The sequence below is a fragment of the Epinephelus lanceolatus genome, chromosome 9, assembly GCF_041903045.1.
Source record: "Epinephelus lanceolatus isolate andai-2023 chromosome 9, ASM4190304v1, whole genome shotgun sequence".
Taxonomy (NCBI): Eukaryota; Metazoa; Chordata; class Actinopteri; order Perciformes; family Serranidae; genus Epinephelus; species Epinephelus lanceolatus.
In genome coordinates, this window is record NC_135742.1 from 10,835,129 (window position 1) to 10,845,922 (window position 10,794).

Below are 10,794 nucleotides of genomic sequence, written 5' to 3' on the forward strand. Positions count from 1 at the left end.
TCATTTGTATTCTTAAACCACACTCTGGTGACAATACATTAACACATCACAGAATTCACCCTTAAAATTCTTCACAATCACACCGTCTTTCTAGTGTCACCATTCTGCACCAAATTCTGGCGATCACACAGGGACAACTGTGTTGTTGAAACAGCAGTGATGCCAATTTCTCCCATCAGCAGGCTCGACAGATCATAATGTACTCCAGCCACTCATCAGCGGCGTATGAAATACTGTGCCCTCTTAGGCAGCTGTTTTGTAATTTGAGCTACTGTGCACGGCAAATGGCATTGCTCCCTCTCCTCTCCTCAGCCGGAAAAATGACTACACTGTTTCTAAAGCTCCATCCGCCCACACGGCCTCTGCGTGGAGAACCTCTCATTTTAAAGTCATTGTCAGGAATGCAGGAAATCCCAAACTGAAGTGGAGGCAGGTTTACAGAAAATGTCCACAGTGAATAAAAGGAAATTACACCTTCTCATTACAAAATGACTGGAATTAACTGAAGAAGGCAAATTGCTGCGTCAAAGGGTGGAATTGTCCTTTAATGGTTAATTTACACAGGATGATTTGCTTTTTCTGTGGCTGTTTACCTAATGTGTAGGTTTAATGGTTGTTGGAGCTATTACAAACCCATTCTCTGATTTACAAAGAGGGAAATCTTCTCTTTTCTGCTGCGAAAACACTTTTTAAAAGACGTGAGTTGTTTTTCCTCTGAGAGCGGTGATGACCTCCGCAGGAAATAAAGATAAATCAAAAGCAAGATCAGTTTAAAAGCAGTTTAAAACATCCTCTGTTTGGACAAAAATACAAGGTAAATGCAGCTAAAAATGTTCCAACAGATATGAAAGTTCCTATTTGAACATTTTGTTTTGCCTCAGCTGCCTTGGTTCTCACTTCAGACGGCTCTGCAGGTAGACTACACCTTCTCTTGGAGCACTGGTGGTGTGAGCATCCTTTAATATGCCAGTCAGGTGCCATTTGTTTGTTGTTCCAAAACAGCAATCAACATTTCAATCTAGATGCAGTTACGCGGCGTACAGGTGTGAAAACAAATTTTCTTGGCGGTGTTCATCCCTTATAATTGTGTTCATGTAATTGTAAGGTTTTGTGATGAGCTCTTTCATTCGGAAATTACTATCCAGATATCTTTGAAGCATTAAATAACGCATGATTCAATAGACCTTCAGGTAATGTGCTCCCTTGTTTTCTCCCTCCCCGCTTCTTTCTCTTTCCCTCCTCCCAGGTTCCAGCCCGACGCAGCAAGTCAAGCAAACTTGTGTGCGCAAGAGCCTGATATGCGCCTTCGCCATCGCTTTCATCATCAGCGTCATGCTCATCGCAGCCAATCAGGTGCTGCGGAGCGGCATGAAATAGGAGCAGCGGCACTCTCAGCCTTGACCACCACCTAAAGGCTGCCTTACAGATAAATGACTGGAGACAAAGCTCAAAAAACAAACAAAAAACAAACACAACAGACAATCACGCAGCTGTAAAACAGGCAGACACGTGACTGCAGAGTAACTGGAGTCACCAAGGACACGACATGTGCAGAATTTGTCTCGCTGTACGAGACATTTCAAGGACAACAGGACCTCACATACAAAGAGACAGCGCTGTGTTTTAAAAGTGGACAGCTGACTATACATATCACTCTTCCTAACACAACATTTAGTATTCATTAGCTATGTGCATTTGAGCAGTGTTGCATTCAGTATGGTGGCAGCTATAAAGAGAAGTGTAGTGACCGTCCAGTTTTGTATTTGTCCAGTGTACCATGCGGTTTATTATAAACGAGTAGAAAGAAATGTGTGAAATATTGTGGGGACATTGGAGAAGATATATTCCTGAGGGCTGGAGGGTGTTGTTATGTACAAGGTCTGGAGTGCACAGTGTTGTGGAGATATTGTATGCGGTGCAACATTGTTCAGAAACCACTTGGGAATAACGATAGCTTGGTAAGAAACAAAATAATAGGGTTGGCAGGGAGGTGCATGCGATTGTGTGGATGGTTTCACTTGTTCACAGGCTGCAGGGCTTCAGTCTGAGCAGGATGGAGCAAGGTGAAGCAGGTTAACAGCTCGCGGGGGGAAGGTGTTGAGGTCTGAACGGACGGGTAACTGGCTGGAAAGTGGCTGGACATGCAGTAAACACTCGACTCTCTGTCTCTGCTGCGGGGCTGCCCAGGCCTCGGAGGGTGACCATCATCTATGCATGAAATGCATGGATTTAAACAGTCGTCTTGACACATTTGTAGAAGTTTTTATCAATGTATTAATCATTATGACTGTGTAACAGCTGTTTTCGATTACTTAATGACAACTGTGAGCAACTGTGTGGTGCAGGGTATCAGCATTCACAACAAAGGTAACGCATACAACTGCATGATTAAAGAAGGGCTGCTTTAGTACATGCTTGTAAAAATTACTTTTGGGATTGCTAAGCTGTGGACCTTTTGCCTCGCCGGACGCCTGATGACCATCGCCCACTGTCACTGAAGAGCAAACGACATCAAGATGTGTGTCACTCAACCATTTATAGAATATGCATCAGAACTGATCTGATTGGTAGTGCGGATACAAATGTGCAGGAGTGTAATTTGTCCTTTTATTTTAGTTGTTTTCCGTCTGGATGCGTTGCTATAGAGCAATAAATGTATGTAAAATAGACATCTCACAATGCATTGGACAGACATGAACCTTCAAAAGCGTTAGTACCAATGGACCTGTTAACTTTTGAGGTCAGAAAAGTTTCTATAACACTTTTCGAATCAAGGTTTTGGCAATACAAGAGACATTGGCTCGGAGGAGACGACCCTCTTATTCAGTGAGATGCAGACAGATGAGCGCGAACACGTGCGTCAGAAGCTGCTCGGTGCATTGAAGTCTGAGAGGGCCCAAATGGTGTAAACTGTTGCAATAAAACAAATATCTGTGAAGCACCACATGAATTTGATTGGGTGTAGTTGTTTAGATTGTTGTGCATGCATCTGGGTTAGGTCTGTCATTATCAATGTGTATTGTACATATAAACCAACTTCAACCAAAGCTTTGGAGGGATCTGTGACAGCAGAACTGGGCCACAGAACGAGAGCAAGCTCAGTAAACAGCTGATGAAATTAACATTTGAATTACTCAGAAAAAAATCCCGCAGAAGTCCCACAGTCACTTTTTCTCGCTCGGGTGAATTCACAAATAGATTGTGGCTGCTGGTATTGCACATCACTTGCAAGCTTTATCTCCCCTGTCTTGACGTCCATTTCAGAATGATACTCAGCTAATGATACAGCTCAGTCACCAGAAGAAAATGGTCACGTGTTTCTGCAAACCACAAATACATTTGCACATTTTGTATCTCTAGAGTGATGTAATATGTAAGCTGACTTTGTCATCATGAGGTGGAGGGGATGGTGGATGGAGTGTCACCTTGGCAAGACACCTGCCAAGCCACTGTTTGAAACCAACAGGGCCAACCCTTCGTGACATTTGGACTGGTGTTTCTGGCATTGAACCTGGGTGTTTTTCACCAACGTGTCCGTGCTTTTCAGCATCCTTTATGACACCAAGTGTGTGTGTTTAAAGTCAAAACTTTACCTTTTCCTAACCATATCTAAGTGGGTTTATGCCTGATGTTAAGGCAGTTTTTTTGGGGCCCAAACGCAGACATGGACATCACAGGTAGTTGCACAAAGTAGGGGGATTTATTGGGAAAAAAAAATGGGGGCACAGGACAAGGCAGGTGAGCTGGGTAGACGAGTGGAGGACTGAGCAGCAGCTGTGTTTGTAGATTGGTTGTGGAGATGTTGTCATCGGAATTCAGAGGCACGGGAGAAGAGAGGTTAGATTGAGAGTGTTTTCACACTTGGTCCTTTTCAGCCCTCTAAACAGACAGGTTGGTCTGTGTTATGCCCCACCCTTAGGTGGCCCTATGGGGGCAAAAAAACTGACCCAAAATAACCACATACACACCTTTAAATACTTAAAATCCATGGGATATATTACAAATAAAACAAGCAAACAAGACAACAAAAAGACCAGCAGTCCCCACACCAGAGGCCTCTCTGCTCTGCTACTGCCACAGGAGCTCTTAAGCACCTCCTCCATGCCAGGTGTGCTGCACCTTGTTAAGTAATGCAGCACACCTGGGCAGCTCTACAATGGAGGGAAAATGGACAGCAGCACAGAACACACACAGCTGTAACAGAGTTTGGTTCCCTTCAAGTCCGTGGTGCAGTTCACTTCACCTTGGCACTGTGAACATAAAGTGCTCCAGGTTCACTTTGCTCTCTGTCATTGTATTTAGTCCTCTAGATCACATGCTGTTGCACTGGGACGCTTGAAAAACACAGACGAAACCATGTCGGCCTGTAACGCTTGCTCGCAGGACGACGAGTTGTTTGGTCCACAGAAGATACTGCACGTCTCCAGATGTGCAATGTAGAATACATTAAATGGCAACAGTCTACAGCACACAAACAGTTTTCCTACAATTTTGGGTTGATCTGAGAGTGCGGGGCTTCATAACGGCACTGTGTCAGAGTAAAAACAAAACTATATCAATATATATATAGGCTACAGTGTGAACAGAAAGAGGACTGAGGCCCCATCAGAGCTGAAGTTGACCAGAAAGAGAACTGAGTCCTCTTTCAAATGAACTGACAATGTGAACACAAAAAGAACTGAGGCCCTTTTCTGTTGGTCCACTTTTTGGTGCACTTTAAGAGGACTGAGTTCAGTTTGTTTTAAGAGGACTACATGTGAAAACACTGGAATCTCTCGATAATACACAGTATACTGAGCGGCAGGAAGTGAAGAGCTGGCTCCTTAGAGGCCGTTTACACGTACACGGTGATTTTGATAAACGGAGACATCTTCCTTCGTTTGTGCCCTTCGTTTACACGCAAACGGAGATTTCTCCTCTGAAAACGAGTCTTTCTAAAAACTCCGGCCAGAGTGGAGATTTTGGAAAACTCCGGTTGCGCGTTTGCATGTAAACTGAGATAAACGGAGATAAACGGAGTTATAGGCAGCCGACGTCACAACTTGCGCCGGAAGTTGCGCCTGTGTCAAAAGTGCGACCTATGTTGCTATGGTGACAACGGATACATGGAAAGCTTGAGCCTCTCGTTACACTGCCACCTACAGGTTTGGCATGCTCTTGTGTATATATACACGGGTAAGTGTAAACGAAGATCTTTTTGAAAACGGAGACGGTGAAATGTCCGTTTATGAAAATAGCCGGCAACGTGTAAACGGCCTCTTAAGCTGAGAGTAGACGAGGCAGTTGAACGCAGCTGTTGGGGTACGCCAGGTGCCTGATGACAATGCTACGCCCACAACACACACACAGGGGAAACAGGGAGAGCACAGGAACACAACAGGGGGTCGCAGCCTAAGCCGTGACACCTAAACCTAACCACACCTTCACCACAGTGTTGTTGAGAAACAAAGTTTTCATGTATCTGTTAGAAAATTATGTACGAATGTAATGTATCCTTGGTTTGCAGAAATGTATAATATGAACATGTGTCTGGTGACTGGGTTGAATGATAATACAGCATAAATGCAGCCACAAAGTTTGGCAGCCGAGTGCAAGTTGCCCTCTTTTTTTGTTGCATCTGATCGCGAATTATTCATGTGGCAAAGTATAAACATTGCCTTTGTGCCAAGAACACAGGAGGCAGGACACTGGCAGCGAGAGAAAAGACAAAAATTGAAATTTTTGGAGCACAAGTCACAGGTCCTGACTGAAGAGGGACGTCTCAAAACTTCAGGCAAGGAATTTAAACGTGACAGAGAGAAACCATATTTGGGCTCCCAATGTGATAATTCTGTCGGTGTTTTTAAACGCACACCTTCAGATGGAATAAAAAGATGGCATGAGGACAAAAAAACCTGTTGAGTGCCTCACAAGCTTGTCAAATGAATGGACACCCCTTATAAATGTACTTCAGTTACCACCAACTCTTGAAAGACACTAGTAATCTCACTGTAACTGCGTGTGGCTGACTCGTGCTGATCTTTGGGAATTGGACTGTTTTTGCAGTGAGACTCATTTGCAAAGAAAGGGGATGATGTCATGCCAAATACATGCAAATAGCACAGGAGCACGGAGACATTCGGGGTGCAATTCACTCTTTGCGAGTGCTTTGAAAATCACAGTTTCTTTCTGTCTTATTTGTGAAGGTTTAGTGGTCCCAAAAGCTGCCCAATCCTTCTGTGAATTCGCCTCAATATTTTCTGATCAGTAGACCTTCATCAGGAAAGATGAATCTTACCTGAAACCATTCTTTAAAACCAAATTTGGATTTTTGACAGAGGAAATACGTGTTTTGTGAGTCAAAAGAAAACTTCAAATGCCCTCAAAAACACATGCTGCAATATAGAGATCTAAATAATTCACATCTTAAGAATATCCCTTTTTAGGATTTCTATTGGCAGCTTCCCAAACTTGGATCTCACACAGGAGCCAGAACCTCACAGATGCAACACAATTAGACTACCCTATCACCCAGAGCCAGGAGGGATAACGATTATCTGATGCACATGGGCAATTTGTCAAAAGTGTCAACTCTGTGGGGAACACACACACACACACACAGAAAAAAAAATACGGGAGAAAAAAAGCCCATTTATTAAAAGATACCTTGGTTTCCATTTTTGCACTTTAAGATGTGCTGCAGCGCACAACAACAACTCACCGCCATGATTGTTCATCCGATCCCAGATATAGTTTAGGCATAAAGAATTACTTTACCATAGATGTATCTATTTTTGTGATAAGAATATGATGGAATAGAGTATTAACTGACTGAAAAATTATATTGTCTCATTCGTTTTCTATTATATCATTACTGAGGGAACATTTTCATGGGGAATAAAGATATAATAATAAGTTGATTTGTTGCCTTATTCTTTGAGACACTTAGGCATTGTGCATATGCATACAAAAACACCAATCATGGGTTTATTATTTATCACCAGAGGAAAATGTACAAACCAATATTTATTTTATTTTTACCAATGGAAAAAAACAACCTGTATGAACATGTTGATAGTCTACTGAATGTTCTATTTCCATTGTACTGTACTTTGATACTTGTCTTTGGATCTTGCAAAAATGTTTATTGACCATGTGATATCTGTCCATTGACTCCACCCGATGTTCTTCTATGTCTGTGGAATGGTATTTCACATGAATAAAATAACGATCATGTCCCGCATCCGTGAAATTATTTTCCACCTGTCAAATCCTCAGTCAACGAGCTTGAGATGACTGTATGAAATGCTGAGGATTGGTTTGGGTGTATCGATTGACATCCTGACATCTCAGATTGAAATCCACGGACAGTGATGGATTTTTCAAGGTTAGCTGAATCCATTGATTGCTTTATGCCATTCTGAGATACCCTTTGGCTTAGCAGAGCGTTTTGGGCCCCGTCTGTCACATTTATCCCAACAAAATCTCCTCTTATATCTCTTATGTCCACTAGTGATGGTGAGGATGTTCTGTTGTGGCAGTCTTAAAGAGACTGAGAGAGACTTTTTGCACTGATCGTTCACTACAAAAAAAATACTGCTTTATATGTATCGCATGAGGTGTATTGAGTCAGTGATTCCCAGCTTCTGCAGTATTGTACCTCTGCAGTTACTGAGAATACGTGGAAAAGTCATGGAGCAGATCAACTAATTAAAAAAAAATCATGATTTTATTATAGGAATATACCCCTCTTCCTAACTTGCAAATATACTCTTGGGCTTCCCAATTGAAGCCACTCACTGTATGGATCAATAATGATGTAGACAGTCGGTGGTTGAACATGGAGAATTCAACTCGCCAGCAAGAAATGCCTTTCTTAGGGTTTTTTCAGAGAGATTGCAAAATGAATAAATGGACTAAATTCACATTACAAATTTGGAAAGAAGACTTATGATTTACCTCACCATATTTCGGCCCTTACTCCCATTGGATCCATGAGGGACTTCCCCTCCCCTCTTACATGGACACAGGCTCAAGGAACTGGTCAAGATTTGGGTTGATTTCTGTACATCAGCTTTTTGGTCAATTAGGTCAAACTATTAAGTCTTTTGAACAAATAAAAAAATGTAATCTTCTTCTGCAGACAGATTTCTATAGACATCTACAAGTTAGACACAAAAAAGATGACCTTACTGAGATCCAAGCTACCAAGGCAATCGAAATGTTGTTGACGAATCTACAAATGAATAACTCAATGGGAAAAATTATCTCCAGTATGTAAAGTGCATTTTTGACTACGGATAAGACTGACTCCCACTATATTAAATCCAAATGGGAAAATGAGCTACAATTACCAGAACCAATTCCCACTGACACCTGCAGTAAGATCTGTTCAGGGTCTCACATGGTCACCAGATCAAACACTTAGAGAGAATTCAGATGGAAACTTAAGCCGTTTTCAGACCTGAAAGTCCGGACCAAGGTTCATGTTTTTGTCACATTGTATACATTGTGTCCCTTGGTTTTGCATTCACATTGCAATTCTGTGAGCGGAATAAAGAACTTTACATGACATAGTTACATTCATCTATGTGGGTTGCGTCACCTTATATTTGACATCGATTGGTTCATAAATGGGCGGGGGTGTGACGTCAGTGTGTTGTCAAGTAGGCGGGTAGAAATCCCCTCAGTGTTTACAAACATTACCTCACGAAAATGGACGAAGCAATTCTAATAATCGCCACGCTACTCATACTATTATGGCATTGCTATCAGCTGCAGCACCAACGTAGAGCACAATACTCGCAGCTCGTACAAAAACTAAATATAAATCTACACTTTGTGTGAAGATGTCATCGTTGCCGGCAGGAAAGGAGGAGGACGAGACAGCTAGCAATATTAGCAATGCTGAGAGCCCTGCCAACTCGGGAGCGACCAGTGTTGAGGTGAGTGACAATAGACAGCTCATTTTTGATGGTGGACTTGACTTCTACATAATAAACACATAGAAACATAGAAATAAACAACCGGCGCACCAGAATTTCCTGTTAATGGTCCGAAAGTCCGTACCATCCAAAAAAATGCTTTCACACTAGTAACGGACCAGACCATGGTTCTGTTTGGTCCGGACCGAGACCACCTCTTTTGGCTGGACCAAATTTTGGCCGTTTGGTCTGGACCGTGGTCCGGGGATAGTTTTCACACCTGCAGACCAAACGGGAAAGGCCAAAAGTCCGGTCCAAACAACCTAGGTGTGAAAAGGCCCTTACTGTACGCTTCTTTAGAACACCAGGGACCCATGGTAGCACTACTTGGAATGAGTCAAGCACTGTTACTGACTCGTGTCTATTTTTCTCTATTTTCAAAAACTTTCAAGACCTTGATTTTTTTCCCCTCAAATTCACAAGGTTTAAAGGGATTCAAGGATCTATGGGAACCCTGGTGAGTTCATCTGACAGGGCAGAGGTACCTCAGACCAAACAGGTTGGGAACCACTGTATTAAATAACCAAGGACTGAGGCATTCCCTACAGTTGTGCCATTCCTTTGAGCTATGGTGGCCTGTAATGTCCAGTAAGGTATGTAAAATCCGAGTAACATCTTGTGAGGCAGTAATCCATCGACACACACATTCTGAAAAAAAACAAATTCTGCGTGTACGTTTGCTTTTTTTGGCTCAGGAGGGAAACGTCTCAGCCTTTTCAGCGGGTGAATGTGACACTTGTCTCTTGCTCAAACACACCATGTTCTTTCTTTGAGCTGCTGGGAATGCACGTAGGTGGTGAGAGGAGATTAGGAGTGTCTTGAATTGCCAGGAGGCAGAGGGTTTGTGTCCCAAAACTGAGTTGAAACCAGCCAATAAGTACTGAATGCTGGAAATCTAAGCTCTTTTTGATGTAATTGTGGAATCATTTGTACTCAGAGTTTTGAACATTTTGTAGGATAGAAGGATGCTCACTGCTTATTTTGGGTGGATAAACACTTGACAAAAGCATGTGGGCGGTTTTAAAAGAATTTAACCCTTTAATCTGTATTGTCAAGCCAGTAAAAAGCAATGGCATTCTCCAAAAGCACTGACGTATCGATTTAGCTATTAAAAAGGTAAATGTCAATTTAAGTGCACTTAATTTTCATCTCTAACCAGCTGAGACTCGTACGAAAAAGAACAAAACCTTGTATATTTGAGTAAACCATGGATTCTTTACATCTGTACACACAGTGTTCACAACAGCAGTTCACATTACATGTATATGAGCTGACTGTCTCACCATGAGCAAGGACCGGATGATAGATGGAGTGACACCTAGCCAAGATGACTGCCAAGCAGCAGGCCACTGTTTAGTCCCGTTTCCACTGCACAAAAAAACAACACCTACTATCATCTGGCTTTTAAATGTAATGGAAAAGGTTACAATTGCCATTCACACCTGGATCAAATGATTACAGTAGTCAAGGGTATTTATCCAACACATATTCCAGCCTCATCACATATCGATGTTTGATCATGGACTTTCCAAGTCCAGATGCAATGTGAAAGGTACCCTGGTGTGTTGCATTGTCTTCTTTCAAAACCGTTTTCACAGGAAATAGTCTCTCGAAATAAATGCACTACATTGTCGCAAATCAACATTTTTTTTCCTTCAACAACAAACGCACATGGTTGGGTTTCGGATAAAAGAACAGGGTTTGGCCTTATAATCTTACACGACGCAAACACCTCTCTCCTGGGTGAGGGTTGATGTTTGTTGGACACATCCACCACCCCTCCTATCTGCCCCACTATGACTTTCGCCACCTTAACTTTAAGTCTTGTCCC

The 10,794-nt window shown here is 42.4% G+C and overlaps 1 protein-coding gene across 1 annotated transcript in view; it reads left to right on the plus strand.

The window, feature by feature from the left end:
- cabp7a (calcium binding protein 7a) overlaps positions 1-7,218 on the plus strand; it is a 46,237-nt gene extending 39,019 nt beyond the window's left edge. The window contains exon 5 of the mRNA XM_033618499.2: positions 1,247-7,218. Coding sequence (XP_033474390.1) covers positions 1,247-1,377 — 131 coding nt within the window. The 3' untranslated portion in view covers positions 1,378-7,218. The remainder of the gene's footprint in view (positions 1-1,246) is intronic.
- Positions 7,219-10,794: the final 3,576 nt, after the last annotated feature.